This window comes from Nycticebus coucang, chromosome 20, assembly GCF_027406575.1.
Source record: "Nycticebus coucang isolate mNycCou1 chromosome 20, mNycCou1.pri, whole genome shotgun sequence".
NCBI classification, from domain to species: domain Eukaryota; kingdom Metazoa; phylum Chordata; class Mammalia; order Primates; family Lorisidae; genus Nycticebus; species Nycticebus coucang.
In genome coordinates, this window is record NC_069799.1 from 9,844,870 (window position 1) to 9,868,767 (window position 23,898).

At 39.0% G+C, this 23,898-nt stretch overlaps 1 protein-coding gene across 1 annotated transcript; it reads right to left on the reverse strand.

The window, feature by feature from the left end:
• Positions 1-1,728: 1,728 nt before the first annotated feature.
• LOC128573132 (transmembrane protein 241-like) lies at positions 1,729-23,863 on the reverse strand. Its single transcript, XM_053573315.1, has 3 exons — positions 23,839-23,863; positions 19,401-20,248; positions 1,729-1,947 (listed from the first exon to the last, which is right to left on the reverse strand). The coding sequence occupies exons 1-3, from the start codon at positions 23,861-23,863 to the stop codon at positions 1,729-1,731; spliced, it is 1,092 nt and encodes a 363-aa protein (XP_053429290.1).
• Positions 23,864-23,898: the final 35 nt, after the last annotated feature.

The following is a 23,898-nucleotide window of genomic DNA, read 5'->3' on the forward strand; positions in this document are numbered from 1 at the left end:
TGACACCACAGCACTCTACTGAGGGCAACAAAGTAAGACTCAGTCTCAAAAAAAAAAAAAGAAAAAAAGAAAAAGAAAGAAAGAGAAAGAAGAGAAAAGAGCAAACAAATCCATTTATAAATGATCAAAAGACTTGAACAGAAACTTCTTGAAGACAGATGAATGGTCAAACAAATATGAAACAATGCTCATCGTCTGTAATCATCTGAGAAATCAATCCAAACCACTCTGAAATATCGCCTAACTCCAGGAAGATTAGCCCACCTCACAAAGTCCCAAATCTGCAGAGGCTGGTGTGGGTGTGGAGAGAAAGGAACACTTCTACACTGGTAGGATTGAAAACTAATACAACCTTTATGAAAAGAAGTATGGAAAATTATTAAAGAACTAAAATTTGACCTTCCATTTGATTCTGCAATTCCATTACTAGGCATCTACCCAGAAGAACAAAATTCATGTTTACCACAAAGACATTTGCACCAGAATGTTTATTGCAGCTCAATTGACAATTGCCAAGTCATGGAAGCAACCCAAATGCCCATCAACCTATGAATGAATTAACATGGAATACCATTCAGCCATTAAAAATATGAAGATTTTACATCTTTTCTATTATCCTGGATGGACTTGAAACACATTCTTCGTAATAAAGTATCTCGAGTGTGGAAAACAAATTCCCATGTACTCAATACTATTTTTGAAATCAATATGGCAAAAACTACATTCCCATATGAATGGTAAAATAGAAATATAGTCTAATAATAGGGGATGGAGAAGGAAGGAGGGTGATCGGTGGGAGGAGTAAAGGCAATTGGTGGGATCTCACCTAATGTGCACAATGTGAGGCTGTTCATCACAACCCCCCAGGTGAGGGGCTCTTCTTCAACTTAAATTTACCTTAGAATAGAGAACAGTATAGCCTACAAATTTGTGCCCTCATATTAATGTGAAATTAGAAAAAACAACATATGGAAAAAAATCCTTCAGTATTTTTTCCATTTTTACATATTTAAATGATAATAGTTGGGATATATTGGGTTAAATGAATTAATACAATCAATTTTACCTTTTTATTTTCTTTCATGTGGCTGCTACAAAAATTTAAATGAATTAATACAATCAATTTTACCTTTTTATTTTCTTTCATGTGGCTGCTACAAAAATTTAAATGACACACGGAGCTCACATTCTATATCTTTGTATATTGCTGCCTTAGAGGATTGCCTCTCTTTTCATAGCTAGGGCTGCCTCCTCAAAGACTAGAGGCCAGGCTCAACACCTGTAGCTCAGTGGCCAGGGTGCCAGCCACATACACGGGAGCTGGCAGGTTCGAATCCAGCCTGGGCCTGCCAAACAACAATGACAACTTCAACCAAAAAATAGCTAAGCATTGTGCCAGGTGCTTGTAGTCCCAGCTACTTGGGAGGCTGAGACAAGAGAATCTCTAAGCCCAAAGAATTTGAGGCTGATGTGAGCTGTGACATCACAGCACTCTACCAAGAATGACATAGTGAGACTTTGTCTCAAAAAAAAAAAAAAAAATCTAGAGGTCAGATTGTTATAAACTGTGAAATTTTAAAACAATTGCCACTGTTTCCATTTGTGAATAATATAAATGCAAATGCTACTCTGAGTGGAATCAGATTCCAGAGCAGAGAGAAAACCCAGCCTAAGAAAGCACTGCATTTGAGTACCTGTCATCCTGGCCCTCTTTAGCCCTGAGACCGATTACATCTGCTGCCCCCTCAGGGCCTGGGTGTGTGTGGCTCCAGCAGCTAAGGCGGAAACTGTCCTATCAGATGTGTAGCCAGAGAGGGGAGTGGTCTTCTCCAATACGGCGGTACCTTTGTCTCTCTGCCTGACGGTTCTACTGCTACAGGAGAACTCCGTGGCTAGTTCTCTTCGGGCTCCAGAGGCCCCAGGTTGCTCCACTACAGCCTCTGTAAACTGCAGAGACCATGCAAGCCATAGGGAGGACTTTTGGACAACTCAGAAGCTGGGAATCCTTAGAATGCCTAGTTGGTGTCCTGAGAAGGTAGGGAGGCTGGGTGGAACTGGATGAAACCACCTGTGCTGGGACAGGCTTCCCACAGATCCAGAGTCTGTTATCCCTTCACCTAAAAAAGCTAACCTCTTTGCTTGTTAAGGTATTATTCCCTCTTCACCGGATTCCCTTATTTGGAGACTCGCTGGTGTTCAGCCAATTGGATGCTAGTATTGAGGGGGAAAGGCAGAAATGAGTCTTGCCCTCTGGATTTTCTCACTTGTAAAGTGGGAAAAAAAAACCAACTTTCTAAAAGGACAAGGAAACCCCATTCTAACAAGGTGTTGCAAAAATGAATAATGCAAAAATGCACTTTAGGCACAGTGCAGTGTCTCCTCGTAGGGTAGTCACCGAGCACCTCACTGAGCAGAATAGGGGTGGGAGGATGTTCCCACCCTGCTGACCCTTTTGACACTGGAGTTAGATGTGTCTGTATTCCAGCCAGTCCTGCCTCTCCCTGTGTTTGCCACCTTAAAAATTTTTGTTTTCTTATTTGAGGCTCAGTCTTCCATTAAATATAAATTTATTTTTATATTTAATATAAAATATATTTTATATTTATATTTATAAAAATGTATTTTATCAACAGACTTAAAAGATAAGATGAATTTCAAAGAGGTAAGAAAGAAGTGGATTTCAAAAGTAAATATTAGTTTTATATTTTATTTGTTAAAAATTCAGATTTTCATTATTACATTCCCTGAACATGTATAGAAAGATTCTGAGGACCAAATGAGGTTTCTTTTGGGGGATGGGGGGAGATTATTTCAAATGGAATTTCAAAGATTTTACTCAAAAATTGTACCAGGGGAAAATAATAAAGTATCTCTTCCATTTTCACTGTGGAAAATTAATATATTTTTTATTTAAAATGTATGGTAGATAAATTGGTGAATTACAAAATTTATCCAAATTTAAGATTGGAGAATTTGTTACAGTGGTTAAGTCTGTTCTGTTTCCTATTATCTGGACTTGGCAAAGTAATGCTAAATCACATAGGACAACCATGACAATATCTTGTTATACTTTTACTACATGGTTTATTAAAATAAAATAATATTAATAATTACATGGTATTTCTGTTATCTAAAAGTGACATCATCTCATAAGGACACTAATTCCATTCATAGAACTTTCTCATGGTCTCATATAATACTAATTACCTCTCAGAAATGTCAACCTTTTTTTGTTGTTGTTATTGCTGCAGTTGTCATTGTTGTTTCACTGGCCCGGGCTGGGTTTGAACCCACCACTCTAGGGGTATGTAGCTGGCGCTGTAACGATTGTGCTACAGTCACCAAGCCAGAAATGTCACCTCTTTTTATTTTATTTTATTTTTTTTATTTAAGTGAGTGTATGATGCCCCATAATCATATCATTGTATACAGTTATGATTTAATAAAAAAAAAAATGGGAAAAAAAAATAAAAATAAATAAAAAAAATCTTCTTTTTTAATTTCTTTTTTCTTTTAACAAACCCTTGTGTCGATGGCTGACTTTCAATAAATCGCAGCAAGGGAGCTGCTCTGCTACGTATGGAACCCTGACCCAGAAGCAGGTCATCTACGATGGCTTAGCACCAGGTTCCCCACGAACGTGCGTTGGGTGATGGGCGAGGGGGCGGCTGCCTTTCCGGCCATGCCTGAAATGTTGCCTCTTAATACCATCACATTGGTATTAGAATTTTAATTAAATTCTAATTAAATTTGATGTCAGAGGGGTACATGAACATTCATTCTATAAGGCTTCCCAGGAGCATTTTGTAAAACATTGTGGCTATATTTAGACTTTTGTGAGCTCTTCAGATTTTAGAAGTATATTTTCTTCAGTTCACTAACAAACAAAATAAACATGATTATAAATTTCATGGAACTTAATAAAGGACTATCATTTTATACCATTTATTAGACATATCTTAGGACTCCAAGAAAATTAGTTTTAATAGACTATGTTATCTTATGAAAATTATTTTCTATACCTTATTGGTAGCAATTTAAAATTCACTGAGATTAATGTATTGAATTTGTATTCTGAAAATTTACTACAAATATTGCATATGCAGAAAACAGTTGCAGTTAGCTGAAATATTGTAAAAGTAATGTATAGGCAATGACAACCAGATGAAACATTCACATACACATGAAAGTTGAAATAATTCGTAAAGGCTGAATTGTTGATCTGTCTACAGATGGGGTCAGATATTGTGAATTATAAAATAATATCCTCTCTACCCCCAAAGGAGAAAAACAGAGTCCCAAAGGCCTGGAAGCCCTCCTGGAGGATATCATAACCAAAAATTTTCTAAGCATCACCAAACATTCAGACACAGCCCTTGTAGATTGATATTGAACCCCAGGTCATTTCAATTCACACAGAGCTTCTCTTTGACACATTGTAATTAACCTGGCCAAATTCAAAACAAAACAGAAAATTCCGCAAGCATCCAGGAATAAGCAGAAGCTTACCAACAAAAGCAAAAACATTAAGTTGACAATGGATTTTTAGCAGAAATTTTGCAAGCCAGAAGAGAGTTCTCACCTGTATTCAGTCTTCTCAAACAAAACAACTAGATTCTGCATCCTGTTAACCTCAGTTTTATATTCAATAGAAAAATCAAATCTTTTACTGACAAGAAAACATTGAGGAAATTTGCCACTATAAGCCCAGCTCTACAGGAAGTATTCAGACCCATACTATACACAGACCATCACAATGGACCACCAGTGAAGTAAAGACACCCAGAAACCAGAGGACAAAGTCTAGCTTCCAGAACAGCCTGTGATAAAAGTAGGCAAAAATGTCCCCAAAAGAAGATGAATAGAGCCCTGTGATATTTATCAATTCTCTCAATAAATGTGAATGGCCTAAATTCCCCACTGAGGAGGCACAGTCTGGCTAACTGGATTAAAACACACACACACACACACACACACACACACACACACACACACACACACACACACACACACACCCCATGTATATACTGTCTTTAGGAAACACATCTCACCTCCAAGGACAAAAAATGACTAAGGGTGAGGGGCTAGAAAACAATACTTTAGGCAAATGGAAATCAGAAGAAAGCAGGTGTTGTAATCTTATTTGCCAATACAATTGGATTTAAAGCAACAGAAGTAGAAAAAACAAAGATAGATACTGTATACTGGTCAAGGGACAATACAATAAGAAGACATGTCAATTCTAAATATTTATGCACCCAACCTAAATGTTCCCACGTGTATAAAATGAACCCTAACCAGTCAGAACAATGTGTTACTATAAAACAGCATGAGAACTGGGAATTTCAACACTCTGCTGACAGAAGTGAGCAGGTTATCCAAGCAAAAGCTAAACAAGGAAACAATGGATTTAAATATGAACAAACAGGCTTAACATATTCAGAACATACTGCCCCAATAATATTGAGTGTACATTCTTCATGTCAGCTGATAGATCATTCTCCAAAATTTACCATATCCTAGATCACAAATCAAATCTCAATGAATTTAAAAGAATAGAAATTAGGGCAGTGCCTGTGGCTCAAGGAGTAGAGCGCCAGCCCCATATACTGGAGGTGGTGGGTTCACACCTGGCCCTGGCCAAAAACTGCAACAACAACAACAAAAAAGAATAGAAATTATATCTTGTATCTTTTCAGACCACAATGAAATAAAAGGTGGAACTCAACTCCAACAAAAACCATCTGCACACAAAGTCATGGAAACTAAACATTTTACCAAATAACATCTGGGTCAAGGAGGAGATAAAAAAGGAAATTGTTAGATTCTTAAAACAAAATGACAATAAAACCGGGTGCTATCAAAACCTGTGGGATACTGAAAAAGCCATCCTAAGAGGGAAATTTATCACCCTAAATGTCTACATCCAAAAAATAGAAAGAGTGTGAATCAACAGCCTAATAAATCATATCAAGGAACTGGAAAAGGAAGAGCAATCCAATCCCAAACTTAGCAGAAGAAAAAAAAATAACCAAAATGAGTTCAGAATTAAATGAAATCAAGAACAAAAGAACCATACAGAAGATTAACAGAACAGCAAGTTGGTTCTTTGAAAAGATAAATAAAATCAATAAACCTTTGACCAGATTAATTAGAAACGGAAAACAAAGATCTCTAATAACCTCAGTCAGAAACACAAAATGCGAAAACAACAGATATCACAGAGATATAAAAGATCATCACTGATTACTACCAAATGAAATAAAATGTAACAAAACAAACAAACAAACAAAAAAACCCCCCAAAACTCTATGCCCAGAAATTTGAAAATATGGAGGAAATGGACCAATAACTGGAATCACACTAGCTCCCTAGACTTAACCAGGAAGAAACAGAACTCTTGAAAGGCCAGTATCACGCACTGAAACTGCAACAATAAAAAAAAAAAAAACTCTCAATAAAACTAAGTCCTGGACCAGATGATTTTTCACCAGAATTCTAACAAACCCTCAAAGAAGAGCTTGTATATATGTCGCAGAATCTATTCCAAAACACTGAGAAGAAAGGAACTCTTCCTAACTCCTTATTTATGAATCAAATATCACCCTGATACCAAAACCAGGAAAGGACACAACAAACAAGGAAAACTACAGACCAATGTCATTAATGAATATCAATGCAAAAATACTCAGCAAAATCCTAGCAAATAGAATGTAGCTACACATTAAACAAATTATACATCATAATCAGGTGAGCTTTACTCTGGGGATGGAAGATTAGTTCAACGTATGCAAATCCATAAATGCAATTCACGACATAAATAGAAGCAAAAACAAACACCATATGATCCTCACAATAGACACAGAAAAAGTATTTGACAAAATTCAGCATCCTTTTCTGACAAGGACCCAAGAAAATAGGCATAGAAGGGACATTTCTTAAACTGGTAGAAGCCATCTACAATAAACCCTATAGCCAATATCATACTGAATGGAGTAAAAACTGAAAGCATTTCCATGTAGAACTGGAACTTGACAAGGATGTCCACTATTAAACATGTTCAGACTTAAACATAGTGCTGAAGTCCTATCCAATACAATCAGGCAAAAGGATATCAAATATATCCAAAAGGAACAGAGGAGGTCAAACTTTCAATCTCCTGATGATATGCTCTTATAGTTAGAAAACTCCAGGGATACAACCATGAGACTCCTACCCTAATATGAAGCCAGTAGATGATCTAATACATACCCTCATAAGAGAAAAACTCAAATCAATTCAAAGTGGAGGGCAGGAGAATGAGGGAGCAGGGAGAGGTGTAGAAGGAGAGAAGGATAGGTATGGGGGTGTCACGGTGTATGGCACATCTCTTGGGGGCAGAATGCAATTATAAGAGAGTCTTTACCTAACAAATGCAATCAGTGTAACCTAATTCTTTGTACATTCAATGAACCTGAAACAAAAAAAGAACACAGTAACATCTTAGGATGTAAAATCAACGTGCATATGGCTTGGTGCCTGTAGCTCAGTGGCCAGGGCGCAAGCCACATACACCGGAGCTGGTGGGTTCAAATCCAGCCTGGGCCTGCCAAACAATGATGACAACTACAACCAAAGCAAACAAACAAACAACAACAACAAAAAAAAAAACAGTTGGACATTGTGGCGGGTGCCTGTAGTCCCAGCTACTTGGGAGACTGAGGTAAGAGAATCACTTAAGCCCCAAGAGTTTAAAGTTTCTGTGAGCTGTGAGCTGTAATGCCATGGCACTCTACTGAGGGCAACAAAGTGAAACTCTGTCTCAAAAAAAAATCAATGTGCATAAATCAGTAGCTTTCATATACACCAATAGTCAAGCTGAAAATCAAATCAAAGACACAATACCCTTCACAGTAGATTCAAAGAAAATGAAATACCTGGGAATTTACCTAACAAAGCACATAAAGAATCTATATAAAGAGGACTGTGATACCCTGAGAAAAGAAATAGCAGGAGATATTAACAAATGGAAGAACAGGACCAAGTGTTGGTGGCTCACGCCTATAATTCTAGCACTCTGAGAGGCCAAAGTGGGTGGACTGCTTGAACTCATGGGTTTGAGAACAGCCTGAGCTAGAGTGAGACCCCCACCTCTAAAAATAGCCAGGTATTGTGGCGGGTACCTATAGTCTCAGCTACTTGGGAGGCTGAGGCAAGAGAATTGTTTAAACCCAAGAGATTGAGGTTGCTGTGAGCTATGACACCACAGCACTCTACCAAGAGCAACAAAGTGAGACTCTGTCACAAACAAACAAACAAAAACAAATGGAAGAACATACCATTGGTCATGGCTGGGAATAATCAACATTGTTAAATGTCCATAATGCCCAAAGCAATCTACAGATTTAATGCAGTCTCCATCAAAGCACCAAGATCAAACTTTGAAGAACTTGAAAAAAATAGTACTTTGTTTCATATGGAACCAGAAAAAAAAACTGAATACCCAATACAATTTTAAGAAATGTAAACAAATACGGAGGCATCACATTACTATTCAGTCATTAAAAACCTGGAGATTTTATCTCTCTTCTGTTTTCCTGGATGGAGTTAAAGAACATTCTCCTTGTTCTCTCTCACCTTCTCTCCATCATGAGAGGGACCCACTTCCAACTTTCTTTGGAAGTGATCTAAACTTTCCCTTTATTCTTCTTAAACGAAATGTTTCTGTTATACTGAGACTTGTATATGTTACTTTTGCTCGCTATTCATGCTGCTTGTTTTCATGACCCCTAAGGCCCTTGTCTCAGTCGCAGCAGGAAGGAACCCGGTGTGACACAGATTAGAAGTACAAGCTTGCGGGAGGCGGGCTAACCTTAAGTGCAGGGTAGCCCAGAGTCCCCTCCACAACAGCTATTTATTAAGGTTATACACAACAGGTGTGGGAATTAAGATAATTACATATACAACCGGTGTGGAGAGTTAAGGTAATTACATACGAGGGCTGCATGCATAACGATTGCCATGTGCTCTCCTCATGTGTTCTTTCCCCACAACCCTCATGAAGAAGTACTAAGCATCCACGTTTAACACATGCTTACTAGTGAGTGACCGATCTTATCTCATTCTGGAACACTGAGTTACTTGGGGGATTGCCCCCAAGTCACAAAATGTCTCTAGGCTTGCCAGGAGACTGCCCTGTTCTCAGCGTTTCCTTTTAATGTGATAAGAATCAGTAACTGTCCTTTGCAAGTAGAGTGTCCATTCCTCTACAGCTTGTCCCGCTCCAGTTTTATTTTCTGTTCCCATTCATTTTTGCTTTCAATTACTACCATGCCTTGGTTGAACTTTCTAGTTCAGCCTAATAATCAAACCTGATCAACTGGGTTCAGGGAAACAGGAGCCCTGACACAAACATCTTTTCTGGTGCAGCAAAACCTGGGAAGGAAAAAACGTCAAGTTTTTTCTGGTACAAAAACCCTAGGAAAAAGACTCTCAGATGACATCTGCATCCCCTGGATTCCACATTAGACCCCAGTTATGTCTTCCAGACTCCAACAGTTCCACATTAAGATGATGGTAGACAATGATTCCAGCAAATACTATGGAACCTGAAAGGGGGGCACTCGACCAGCAGAGATCTCACAGACCACCAAGGCTTGTAGGAAAGGTTTTTATTGGCGAGGGAGGGATGCTGCAGAGCAGCACCAAGGAGGAGAGAAAAGAAGAGAGAGAGAGAGAGGAGAGGAGAGGAGAGCAGAGGAGGGAAGAGAAGAGAAGAGAAGAGAAGAGAAGAGAAGAGAAGAGAAGAGAAGAGAAGAGAAGAGAAGAGAAGAGAAGAGAGAAGGAGAGAAGTGAAGAGAAGGTGAGAGAGGAGGGGAAGGAGAGAGGAGTAGAGAGAGAGGGAGAGAGCAAGCTATATAGGTTCGGTTAGGGGAGTCTTAGAATGGTGATGGGATGGTAGAATAGCCAATAAGGAGTTACTACTTTGGTGGCAAGAGCCATTAACGGCAGGTCATAAGTTTGAAATTTTCAGTGGGTAGCTGTAACTTTAAGAGTGAGACAGCTAATCTTGGTTAGTCAGTCAAGAAGGGGCTTTCTCTGGGGCAATTATCTAACAGAATGTATTGACCAAGTGGCCAGAAACTTCTGACCTCCAAAACCCCTTTAGAGTAGTGAACCTGAGGATGGTAGAAAAGGTAGGAAAATGCCGCTTTTTGATAACAGGAAGTAGCTAAGAGAGTTGTTGTCTATTTTCCCTTCAATATTTCAGAACCATATCTCTCTTTTTGTTTTTTTATTGTTGGGGATTCATTGAGGGTACAATAAGCCAGGTTACACTGATTGCAATTGTTAGGTAAAGTCCCTCTTGCAATCATGTCTTGCCCACATAAAGTGTGACACACACCAAGGCCCCACCTCCTCCCTCCGTCCCTCTTTCTGCTTCCCCCCCATAACCTTAATCGTCATTAATTGTCGTCATATCAAAATTGAGTACATAGGATTCATGCTTCTCCATTCTTGTGATGCTTTACTAAGAATAATGTCTTCCACGTCCATCCAGGTTAATACGAAGGATGTAAAGTCTCCATTTTTTTTAATGGCTGAATAGTATTCCATGGTATACATATACCACAGCTTGTTAATCCATTCCTGGGTTGGTGGGCATTTAGGCTGTTTCTACATTTTGGCAATTGTAAATTGAGCTGCAATAAACAGTCTAGTACAAGTGTCCTTATGATAAAAGGATTTTTTTCCTTCTGGGTAGATGCCCAGTAATGGGATTGCAGGATCAAATGGGAGGTCTAGCTTGAGTGCTTTGAGGTTTCTCCATATTTCCTTCCAGAAAGGTTGTACTAGTTTGCAGTCCCACCAGCAGTGTAAAAGTGTTCCCTTCTCTCCACATCCACGCCAGCATCTGCAGTTTTGAGATTTCGTGACGTGGGCCATTCTCACTGGGGTTAGATGATATCTCAGGGTTGTTTTGATTTGCATTTCTCTAATATATAGAGATGATGAACATTTTTTCATGTGTTTGTTAGCCATTCGTCTGTCATCTTTAGAGAAAGTTCTATTCATGTCTCTTGCCCATTGATATATGGGATTGTTGGATTTTTTCATGTGGATTAATTTGAGTTCTCTATAGACCCTAGTTATCAAGCTTTTGTCTGATTGCAAATATGCAAATATCCTTTCCCATTGTGTAGGTTGTCTCTTTGCTTTGGTTATTGTCTCCTTAGCTGTACAGAAGCTTTTCAGTTTAATGAAGTCCCATTTGTTTATTTTTGTTGTTGCAATTGCCATGGCAGTCTTCTTCATGAAGTCTTTCCCCAGGCCAATATCTTCCAGTGTTTTTCCTATGCTTTCTTGGAGGAATTTTATTGTTTCATACCTTAAATTTAAGTCCTTTATCCATCTTGAATCAATTTTTGTGAGTGGGGAAAGGAGTGAGTCCAGTTTCAGTCTTTTACATGTAGACATCCAGTTCTCCCAACACCATTTATTGAATAGGGAGTCTTTCCCCCAAGGTATGTTCTTGTTTGGTTTATCAAAGATTACGTGGCTGTAAGATGTTAGCTTCATTTCTTGGTTTTCAATTTGATTCCAAGTGTCTATGTCTCTGTTTTTGTGCCAGTACCATGCTGTCTTGAGCACTATGGCTTTGTAGTACAGACTAAAATCTGGTATGCTGATGCCCCCAGCTTTAGTTTTATTACTAAGAACTGCCTTAGCTATATGGGGTTTTTTCTGGTTCCATACAAAATGCAGAATCATTTTTGCCACATCTTGAAAGTACGATGCTGGTATTTTGATAGGAATGGCATTGAATAGGTAGATTGCTTTGGGAAGTATAGACATTTTAACAATGTTGATTCTTCCCATACATGAGCATGGTATGTTCTTCCATTTCTTAATATCCTCTACTATTTCCTTTCTGAGGATTTCATAGTTTTCTTTATAGAGGTCCTTCACCTGCTTCATTAGGTATATTCCTAGGTATTTCATTTTCTTTGAAACTATGGTGAAGGGAGTTGTGTCCTTAATTAGCTTCTCATCTTGACTGTTATTGGTGTATACAAAGGCTACTGACTTGTGGACATTGATTTTATATCCTGAAACATTACTGTATTTTTGATGACTTCTAGGAGTCTTGTGGTTGAGTCTTTGGGGTTCTCTAAGTATAAGATCATGTCGTCAGCGAAGAGGGAGAGTTTGACCTCCTCTGCTCCCATTTGGATTCCCTTTATTTCCTTGTCTTGCCTAATTGTATTGGCTAGAACTTCCAGCACTATTTTGAATAGTAAAGGTGACAGAGGACAACCTTGTCTGGTTCCAGTTCTAAGAGGAAAAGCTTTGAGTTTTACTCCATTCAGTAAAATATTGGCTGTGGGTTTGTCATAGATAGCTTCAATCATTTTTAGAAATGTGCCACCTGGGTGGCGCCTCTGGCTCAGTCGGTAAGGCACCGGCCCCATATACCAACGGTGACGGGTTCAAACCTGGCCCTGGCCAAACTGCAAACAAAAAATAGCTGGGTGTTGTGGTGGGTGCCTGTAGTCCCAGCTACTAGGGAGGCTGAGGCAAGAGAATCACTTAAGCCCAGGAGTTGGAGGTTGCTGTGAGCTGTGTGATGCCATGGCACTCTACCAAGAGCCATAAATAGTGAGACTCTGTCTCTACAAAAAAAAAAAAAGAAATGTGCCACCTATGCCTGTATTCTTCAGTGTTCTAATTAGAAAAGGATGCTGGATTATATCCTATGCTTTTTCTGCATCTATTGAGAGGATCACGTGATCTTTATTTTTGCCTCTGTTAATATGGTGGATAACGTTTATGGACTTGCGTATGTTAAACCAGCCTTGCATCCCTGGGATGAAGCCTACTTGATCATGATGAATGACTTTTTTGATGATAAGCTGTAATCTATTGGCTAGGATTTTGTTGAGAATTTTTGCATCTATATTCATGAGTGAGATTGGTCTGAAATTCTCCTTTTTGTTTGGGTCTTTTCCTGGTTTTGGTATCAGGGTGATGTTTGCTTCATAGAATGTTTTGGGGAAGATTCCTTCTTCCTCAATTTTTTGGAATAATTTCTGCAGTATAGGCATAAGCTCTTCCTTGAAGGTTTGATAGAATTCTGGAGTGAAGCCATCTGGACCAGGGCATTTTTTGGTTGGAAGATTTTTTATTCCTTCTCTCCACATCCACGCTACATCTGCAGTTTTGAGATTTTGTGATGTGGACCACTCTCACTGGGGTTAGATGATATCTCAGGGATGTTTTGATTTGCATTTCTCTAATATATAGAAATGATGAACATTCAGTATACCATGGAATACTATTCAGCCATTAAAAACAATGGAGACTTTACATCCATTGTATTAACCTGGATGGACGTGGAAGACATTATTCTTAGTAAAGTATCACAAGAATGGAGAAGAATGAATCCTATGTACTCAATTTTCATATGAGGACAATTAATGACAATTATGGTTATGGGGGGGGAACAGAAAGAGGGAAGGAGAGAGGTGGGTGGGGCCTTGGTGTGTGTCACACTTTATGGGGGCAAGACATGATTGGAAGAGGGACTTTACCTAACAATTGCAATCAGTGTAACCTGGCTTATTGTACCCTCAATGAATCCCCAACAAAAACAAAAAAAAATTAAATTAAAAAAAAAAAAGTTTTTTTATTGTTTCTTTGATCTCAGTGCTTGAAATCGGTCTGTTCAGGAGCTCTATTTCTTCCTGGCTGAGTCTCGGGAGAGGATGTGATTCCAAATATTGATCCATTTCCTTCACATTGTCAAATTTCTGGGCATAGAGTTTCTGGTAGTATTCAGAGATGATCTCTTGTATCTCTGTAGGATCAGTTGTTATTTCCCCTTTATCATTTCTGATTGAGGTTACTAGAGATTTTACTTTTCTATTCCTCGTTAGTCTGGCCAATGGTTTATCTATTTTATTTATTTCTTCAAAAAACCAACTCCTTGTTTCATTAATTTTCTGAATGATTCTTTTGTTTTCAATTTCATTGATCTCTGATTTGATTTTGGATATTTCTTTTTTTTTTTAATTTTTTTATTAAATCATAACTGTATACAATGATATGATCATGGGGCATCATACACTCACTTCATAAACCATTTGACACTTTTTTATCACAGTGGTTAACATAGCCTTTCCGGCTTTATCTCAGTTACTGTGCCAAAACATTTATATTCTACATTTACCAAGTTTCGCAAATACCCCTGTAATATGCACCACAGGTGTGATCCCACCGATTCCCCTCCCTCTACCCACCTCCCCCTTTCCCACTTCCCCCTGTTGTTAAGTTGTAGCTGGGTTATAGCTTTCATGTGGGAGTCCCAAATTAGTTTCATAGTAGGGCTGTGTACATTGGGTATTTTTTCTTCCATTCTTGGGATACTTTACTAAGAAGAATATGTTCCAGCTCTATCCATGTAAACATGAAAGAGGTAAAGTCTCCATCTTTCTTTAAGGCTGCATAGTATTCCATGGTATACATATACCACAATTTATTAATCCATTCGTGGATCGATGGGCACTTCGGCTTTTTCCATGACTTAGCAATTATGAATTGGGCTGCAATAAACAATCTGGTACAAATATCTTTGTTATGTTGTGATTTTTGGTCTTCTGGGTATATGCCCAGCAGAGGAATTACAGGATTGAATGGCAGATCTATTTTTAGATCTCTGAGTGTTCTCCATATATCTTTCCAAAAGGAGTGTATTAATTTGCATTCCCACCAGCAGTGCAGAAGTGTTCCCTTTTCTCCGCATCCACGCCAACATCTCTGGTCTAGAGATTTTGTGATATAGGCTAGTCTCATTGGAGTTAGATGATATCTCAAAGTAGTTTTGATTTGCATTTCTCTGATGATTAAAGATGATGAGCATTTTTTGATATGTCTGAAGGCCGTGCGCCTGTCTTCTTCAGAGAAGTTTCTCTTCAAATCCCTTGCCCAGCCTGCGATGGGATCCCTTGTTTTTTTCTTGCTGATGCGTTTGAGTTCTCTGTGGATTCTGGTTATTAAACCTTTGTCAGAGTTATACCCTGCAAATATCTTCTCCCATTCTGAGGGCTGTCTGCTTGCTCTGCTTACTGTGTTCTTAGCTGTGCAGAAGCTTTTTAGTTTGATCAAGTCCCAGTAGTGTATTTTTGAAGCTGCTTCAATTGCCCGGGGGGTTCTCCTCATGAAATACTCACCCAGACCAATTTCTTCAAGGGTTTTCCCTGCATTCTCCTCTAGTATTTTTATAGTTTCATGTCTTAAGTTTAAATCTTTAATCCAATGAGAGTCTATCTTAGTTAATGGTGAAAGGTGTGGGTCCAATTTCAGTCTTCTGCAGGTTGCCAGCCAGTTCACCCAGCACCATTTGTTAAATAGGGAATCTTTTCCCCACTGAACATTTTTAATTGGCTTGTCAAAAATCAAATAGCGGTAAGTAGCTGGATTCATCTCTTGGTTCTCTATTCTATTCCAGATATCTACTTCTCTGTTTTTGTGCCAATACCATGCTGTTTTGATCACTATCGATTTGTAGTAAAGTCTGAGGTCTGGTAGTGTGATTCCTCCTGTTTTGTTTTTATTTCTGAGTAATGTCTTGGCTATTCGAGGTTTTTTCTGATTCCATATAAAACGAAGTAATGTTTTTTCAAGATCTTTAAAATATGACAGTGGAGCTTTAATAGGGAGTGCGTTGAAATTATATATTGCTTTGGGTAGTATGGACATTTTGATAATGTTGATTCTTCCTAGCCATGAGCATGGTATGTTTTTCCATTTGTTAACATTTTCAGCTATTTCTTTTCTTAGAGTTTCATAGTTCTCTTTATAGAGATCTTTCACGTCTTTTGTTAGGTAAATTCCCAAATATTTCATCTTCTTTGGCACTACTGTGAATGGGATAGAGTCCTTAACTGCTTTTTCAATTTGACTGTTGTTGGTGTATATAAAGGCTACCGATTTATGAATGTTGATTTTGTAACCTGAGACGCTGCTGTATTCCTTGATCACTTCTAGGAGTTTTGTAGTAGAGTCCCTAGTGTTTTCCAGATACACAATCATATCATCTGCGAAGAGCGAGAGTTTGATCTCTTCTGACCCTATATGGATACCCTTGATCGCCTTTTCTTCCCTAATTGTGGTGGCTAAAACTTCCATTACAATGTTGAAAAGCAATGGAGACAATGGGCAGCCTTGTCTGGTTCCTGATCTGAGTGGAAATGATTCCAATTTAACTCCATTCAATATGATATTGGCTGTGGGTTTGCTGTAGATAGCCTCTATCAGTTTAAGAAAAGTCCCTTCTAGACCAATTTTCTTGAGTGTTCTGGTCATGAAGGGATGCTGGATATTATCAAAAGCTTTTTCTGCATCAATTGAGAGAATCATATGGTCTTTGTTTTTTAATTTGTTTATGTGCTGAATTACATTTATAGATTTACGTATATTGAACCAGCCTTGAGACCCTGGGATAAAACCAACTTGGTCATGATGTATAATTTGTTTGATGTGTTGCTGGATTCTGTTTGTTAGGATCTTGTTGAATATTTTTGCATCTATATTCATTAGTGATATTGGTCTATAATTTTCTTTTCTTGTTGGGTCTTTTCCTGGTTTGGGGATCAGGGTGATATTTGCGTCATAGAACGTGTTGGGTAGTCTTCCTTCTTTTTCTACATTTTGGAACAGGTTGAGTAATATAGGTACTAATTCCTCTTTAAAGGTTTGGTAGAATTCTGACGTGAAACCATCTGGTCCCGGGCTTTTCTTTTTAGGGAGGTTTTGTATAGTTGATGCTATTTCTGAACTTGATATGGGTCTGTTCAACATTTCCACTTGATTCTGGTTAAGTCTTGGAAGGTGGCGTGCTTCCAAGTATCGGTCTATTTCCTTCAGATTTTCATATTTCTGAGAATAAAGTTTCTTGTAATATTCATTAAGGATTTTTTGGATTTCTGATGAGTCTGTGGTTATTTTGTCTTTGTTGTTTCTGATTGATGATATTAGAGATTTTACTCTTTTTTTCCTGATTAGGTTGGCCAGAGGTTTATCTATTTTATTGACCTTTTCAAAAAACCAGCTTTTTGATTTATTGATCTGTTGTATTATTCTTTTGTTTTCAATTTCATTTAATTCTGCTCTAATTTTGGTTATTTCTTTTCTTCTACTGGGTTTGGGGTTGGAATGTTCTTCCTTTTCCAGTTGCGTGAGATGTCCCATTAAGTTGTTAACTTCCTCTCTTTCCGTTCTCTTGAGGAAGGCTTGCAGTGCTATAAATTTCCCTCTTAGAACTGCCTTTGCAGTGTCCCAGAGGTTCTGATAGCTTGTGTCTTCATTGTCATTTTGTTCCAAAAAATTGGTGATTTCTTTCTTAATCTCATCTCTGACCCAGCTATCATTCAGCATAAGGTTATTTAACTTCCATGTTTTTGTATGGGTATGCAGATTCCTGTTGTTACTCAATTCAAGTTTTATTCCATGATGGTCCGAGAAGATGCATGGAATAATTTCTATTCCTTTAAATTTACTGAGGTTAGACTTGTGACCTAAAATGTGATCAATTTTGGAGTAAGTTCCGTGGGCTGATGAGAAGTATGTGTATTCAGTTTTGTTGGGATGAAATGTTCTGTAGATGTCTGCTAAATCTAAATATTGGATGGTTAGGTTTAAATCTAAGATTTCTTTGCTCAGCTTCTTTCTGGAGGATCGATCCAACACTGCCAAGGGAGTGTTGAAATCTCCAACGATTATGGAGCTGGAGGAAATCAAGTTACTCATGTCTGTTAGAGTTTCTCTTATAAATTGAGGTGCATTCTGGTTGGGTGCATAGATATTAATAATTGAGATCTCGTCATATTGAGTATTACCCTTAACAAATATGAAGTGACCATTCTTGTCCTTCCTTACTTTTGATGGTTTAAAGCCTACTGTATCTGCAAATAAAATTGCAACACCTGCTTTTTTCTGATTACCATTTGCCTGAAATATGGATGACCATCCTTTCACCCTGAGTCTGTATTTGTCTTTTAAGTTGAGATGTGACTCTTGTATGCAACAAATATCTGGCTTAAGTTTTTGTATCCAGTCAGCTAACCTATGCCTCTTTAGAGGACAGTTTAAGCCATTCACATTGATGGAGAGTAAGGATAAGTCTGGTGGAATTTTGGGTATCGAGTTTTTCAAAGGTCCAGTGGACATTTTTAATCCTTTCGCCAGTGTGGGAGTTGGAGTTTGATCCGAAGTTTCTGATTGAGTTTACTTTTGTGGTATAGGATTGGGTTGGTCATTGTGGAGGATAGGTCTGAGAACATCCTGAAGAGCTGGTTTACTTATGGCAAATTTTTTCAACATATGAATGTCATTGAAGTATTTAATTTCTCCATCATAGATGAAACTCAGCTTAGCTGGATACAAGATCCTGGGTTGAAAGTTTTTTTGTTTTAGGAGATTAAAAGTTGATGACCAGCCTCTTCTTGCTTGAAAAGTTTCAGCAGAGAGATCTGCAGTTATTCTAATATTCTTACCTTTGTACGTTATAGTTTTCTTTCGCTGGGCTGCTTTGAGAATCTTCTCTTTCATGTTAACTTTAGTGAAGCTAATTATGATATGTCTGGGAGATGGCTTATTGGGGTTGAATCGTGCTGGGGTTCTGAAGCTGTCTGCTATCTGAATTTCAGATTCTCTAGGCATGTCTGGAAAATTTTCTTTCATAATTTCATGTAGAAGTGCCTCTGTGCCCTTGGCTGCCACTTCATCAGTCTCCGAAATTCCTATAACTCTTATGTTATTTTTTTTCGAATTATCTGAGAGCTCTCTGAGTGAGTGATCCGTTTTTGCTCTCCATTTCTCTTCCTCTTTGAGAGATTGGGAGCGTTCGAAGACTTTATCTTCAATGTCAGAAATCCTTTCTTCTGCTTGCTCCATTCTGTTACTGAGGGATTCTACTGTATTTTTCATATCTTTGAGGGCTGTAAGTTCTTGTTTCAGTGTGTCTAAGTCTTTGGTGGTTTTGTCTTTAAATTCGTTAAATTCTTGAGACAGTTTTTGAATTTCTCCTCGAATTCCTAATTCCATTTTATTAATCTTGTCTGCAAACCAAATTCTGAATTCGACTTCTGACATCTCAGCCAGTTGTTTATGAATGGGATCTTCAATCACATCTGCCGTATCTTTTCTTGGCGGGGTTGATCTATTCTGGTTATTCATGTTACCAGAGTTTTTCCGCTGATTCCGCCCCATGGTTTACTCCCTTTGGTTTTTCCCCTGGGGTTTTATCGAGGGCCCGTACAGTGTTGTGGCCTGAGAAACTGGGGCCCTGTCTGGTGTGGTGGAGCAAAGTGGTTCTGTCTTGTTTTCAGCTGGTTTCTGTTCGATCCTATTGCAACTTCTACTCTGGCTTGAAGTCTCAGCTTAGCAACGAAAATCCAGGCTGCACACTGTCCTGGGGCCAGAAGGCTTTTTAGCTTCACTATACTGAACATGAGAAAGAATCCTAAAAATCCACTGGCACAGCAGCTGCCATGGAATCTGTAGAAATACAGGAACGGGAAGTCCAGGACACTGAAGAGATCACCTGTGGGATGAGATGCAAATGCCAGGAGCGCCACGCTGAATATATAGTTTAAATACTGCTGGTCAATGTCACTTAGTGCACTGGGTTTCTGGAACTTCTGTAGTATTTTATAAGCTCCTACACAGAAGAAGTGAATTACAGCCCAAAAATATCCATCTGGATCAAACTGGGAGTCATTGAAGGGAAGGCACCCTGCCGCGGCCAGCAGGAAGAGGGCGCTACAGATCTTTACAGGAGATGTCTTCTCCTTCCGAAAACACTTCTGGTAGCCACAGATGATAACTTCAGCTACATTATGCAAAGTGAGAAACACAGGAATGGCCAGTCTGGACAAGGCTCTGGATCCAGCATAGATTATACCCACAAACAGCACCGAAGCAGGAAGCCACGTCAAAACATTAGATCTTGAACTGCTGTTGATCTCCACCCAGCCCAGCTTCCATGACACATGAAGCAAAAGTCCACCGATGAATGTCTGCCACCTTGTTCGTGAGGTAAGAAGCCAGATAGCAGGTACAGAAGATGAGGCCGACCAGGGACCTCCTACCGCACATCTGTCAATTCGCTCCTTTCCCGGGGACAAGCTGCTCCCGCCCGCCCACCTGATCCCCTGGACACAGCTAGAGCCCGGCCGCTGGACCCCAGCAGTCGCCGCAGCCCAGAAACCTTGATTTTGGATATTTCTTTTCTTCTACTGAGTTTAGGCTTAGATTGTTCTTCTTTTTCCAATTCCATAAGGTCTCTTGTGAGATTGTTGATGTGCTCTCTTTCTGTTTTTCGAATGTAGGCATCTAAACCGATGAATTTTCCTCTCAAAACTGCTTTTGCAGTATCCAACAGGTTTTGGTAGTTTGTGTCTTCATTGTTGTTATGCTCAAGGAAGTTAATGATTTACTGTTTTATTTCTTCCTGCATCCATCCATTATTCAACAGAAGATTGTTTAATTTCCATGCCTTTAGGTGGAGTCGAGCATTTTTGTTAGAGTTGAGTTCCACCTTTAGTGCCTTATGGTCTGAGAAGATACAAGGTAAAATTTCAATTCTTTTGATTTTGTTGATATTTGTTTTATGTCCCAGGATATGATGAATTTTGGAGAATGTTCCATGGGGTGATGAGAAGAATGTATATTCTTTATCTTTGGGATGGAGTGTTCTATATGCGTCTATCAAGCAACAGTTGTTCTATGGTCTCATTTAAATCTCTTATATCTTTGTTTGATTTCTGTTTAGAGGATATGTCCAGCTCTCTAAGAGGAGTGTTAAAATCCCCTGTTATTATGGTATTATCAGATATCATATTGCTCAGACTGAGTAAGGTCTGTTTCAAGAATCTGGGAGCATTTAAATTGGGTACATAAATTTTTATAATTGAAATGTCTTCTTGTTGTATTTTTCCCTTGACAAATATAAAGTGACCATCTTTGTCTTTTTTGACTTTAGTTCCTTTAAATCCATATGTATCTGAAAATAAGATTGCAACTCCTCTTTTCTTCTGAATTCCATTTGCCTGAAAAATTGTCTTCCAACCCTTGACTCGGAGCTTTGTCTTTTGAAGCCAGGTGTGTTTCTTGCAGACAGCAAATGGATGGCTTGTGTTTTTTAATCCAGTCAGCCAATCTATGTCTCTTCAGTGGGGAATTCAAGCCATTAACATTTATTGAGATAATTGATAAGTGTTGTAGTATTCTATTCGTCTTATTTGGTGAGAGTCCATTGCTTAGTTTTATCTTTTTCGTCAGTGTGGAGGTTAGGTTCTGTCCTTTAATTTCTGAGTTGTTACTTTGCTACTGATCCACTGTGGTGGTCAGTGTGCAGAACAGTTTGAAGTATTTCCTGTAGAGCTGGTCTTGTGGTGAATTTCCTCAATGTTTGTATATCCGTAAATGATTTGATTTCTCCATGAATTTTGAAGCTTAGCTTAGCAGGGTACAGAATTCTGGGCTGGAAATTGTTCTGTTTAAGTAGATTAAAGCTAGATGACCATTGTCTTCTTGCTTGGAAATTTCATTAGAGAAGTCTGCGTTCACTCTGATGGATTTGCCCCTGTACGTCAACTGGCACTTACTCCGGGCAGCTTGTAGAATCTTTTCTTTTGTCTTGACTTAGGACAGGTTCATCACAATGATCTTGGAGAAACTCGGTTAGAGTTGAGGCGACCTGGGGTCCGATAGCCCTCTGAAAGCAGTGTGTCAGAATCTTTGGTGATATTTGGGAAATTTTCTTTTATAATATTCTCTAGTATGGCTTCTATTCGTCTGGGGCATTCTTCTTCCCCTTCTGGGATTCCTATAACTCATATGTTGGAATGCTTCATAAAGTCCCATAATTCTGACAGTGAAAGTTCTGCTTTCTCTCTCTTCTTTTCTGCCTCTTTTACTATCTGAGTTATCTCAAGAACTTTGTTTTCTACCTCTGAAATTCTTTCTTCTGCATGGTCTAACCTGTTGCTGATACTTTCCATTGCATCTTTAAGTTCCCTAATTGACTGTTTCAGTTCCTTCAGCTCTGCTATATCCTTTTTATATACTTCATACCATTCATATCTTATTTGATTCTGTTTTTGGATTTCCTTTTGGTTATTTTCCACTTTATTAGCACTTTCCTTCATTGTTTCCATCATTTGTTTCATTGTTTTCAACATGTGTATTCTAAATTCCCTTTCTGTCATTCCTAACATTTCTTTATAGATGGAATCATCTGCAGTAGCTACCTCATGGTTCCTTGGCGGGGTTGTTCTGGACTGGTTCTTCATGTTGCCTGGAGTTTTCTGCTTATTCTTCCTCATGAGTGATTCCTTTTATCTGTTTCCTTGCCCTAATTTTCCTTTCACTTCCTCTTGCTCTTTAAGTTCTCTTGCCTGTGGACTAAGGGTTACAGGACCAGAAGGGTTAGAAGGTTGAAGAGCAAAAAAGGGATGAACGAAAGGAGGACCAAGTAATAAGAAAAAAAAAGAAAAATAGAGAAAGGAGAGGGGATGGGTAAAAGGAATATTGACAAAAAGAATAGAGGCACAGAAAGAGGGAGACAGAGCAATATAGGTGTACAGTAGGGTACTTTGACACAACCTTAAAAAAACCCCACCTTCTGGGGGCGCCCAGTTGGGTGGTTCCCTTGAGGTCAGCATCTCTTTGCTAACCTGATCAGACACAGTACCCCACCTCCGCCAAGTAGAGAGGAAAGACAAAAATGCTATAAATCAAACCAAAACAAACAAACAGAAAACTTTACAGCATAAAATTGGGTGGAAAACCAAATAATAGCAGTAGAAACACTAGCAAAAATGAAGTTCTAATTATTGAAAAAGGCAGCAATGGAAAATTATAATTAAACTAGAAAAATTGAGAAAGAAATAGGATCTTTATGGAAAAGGTTGAACTAAAAAACAAAACAACATCAGCAACATCAAAATAAACTAAAAAAACAACCAAAGCAAAAAAAAAAACAAAACACACAACCAAACACAAAGCAGTATGTGTATGTTTTTGAATATTGTCTGGGTAACACGTGTTCTTCTGGGGTATGAGATGTTAATCACAGTTCTGATATGACTGGAGGCTGCTGATTTCTCAAACTCCAGCAGGTAGACACCCTAAATCTCTCTTCAGCCCACTTAAAAGGCACTTTGAACTTGTTCACTTGCTGAGCAGAAGCTTTCCCAGGAAAGTGCTTGTCGCTGGAATCACTGCTGAAGTGGCTATCCACTTACCCAGTGTGCCAAAACTGGTCTCACTCTGCCCCTGAGGATTAGGGCTGCAAGGCGGCTCAGACCCCGCCCTTAGGCTACTTGGTTGCTGGGTTACCAGCTCCCACCCAATTCTAGCTCTGTGACCCTGAGGGCGGAGCTTGCCGGGGCAGATGGCTCACAATGGCTCCCTGTGACCCACAGCCAATCACTATTAGCTCCATCTGTCTCAGCGGCTCAGACTGGGGCCCTAGACAACCGCCAAAGTTCTCCGCACTCCCACTCAGGCTCTCCCCAAGGCAGTTCAACTGAGTGCCAAGTCCAAAGACACCAAAACAGTTCGCAGGTAAGGCCTTTCTGGTTTGCAGTCGTGCTGCTTCTGAACTTACAGTCGTGGGCGGGTTTAGACAGATTGAACACATGCGACCACTTGCCACTTTTCCACTGTTTTAGTCCTCCTCTTGGGATCCAGAAGTCTCTTGCAAGGGTGATGATAGGCCGATCCCACCAGCCAGAGATGCCTGGTGTCCTATCTCCCCAGACTCACGGTGCCCAGATGCAAGGAAGCTGTTACTCGGCCACCATCTTGCCAGAACCATATCTCTTAAGGGAGGGAATTAGAAGAGACATGCAG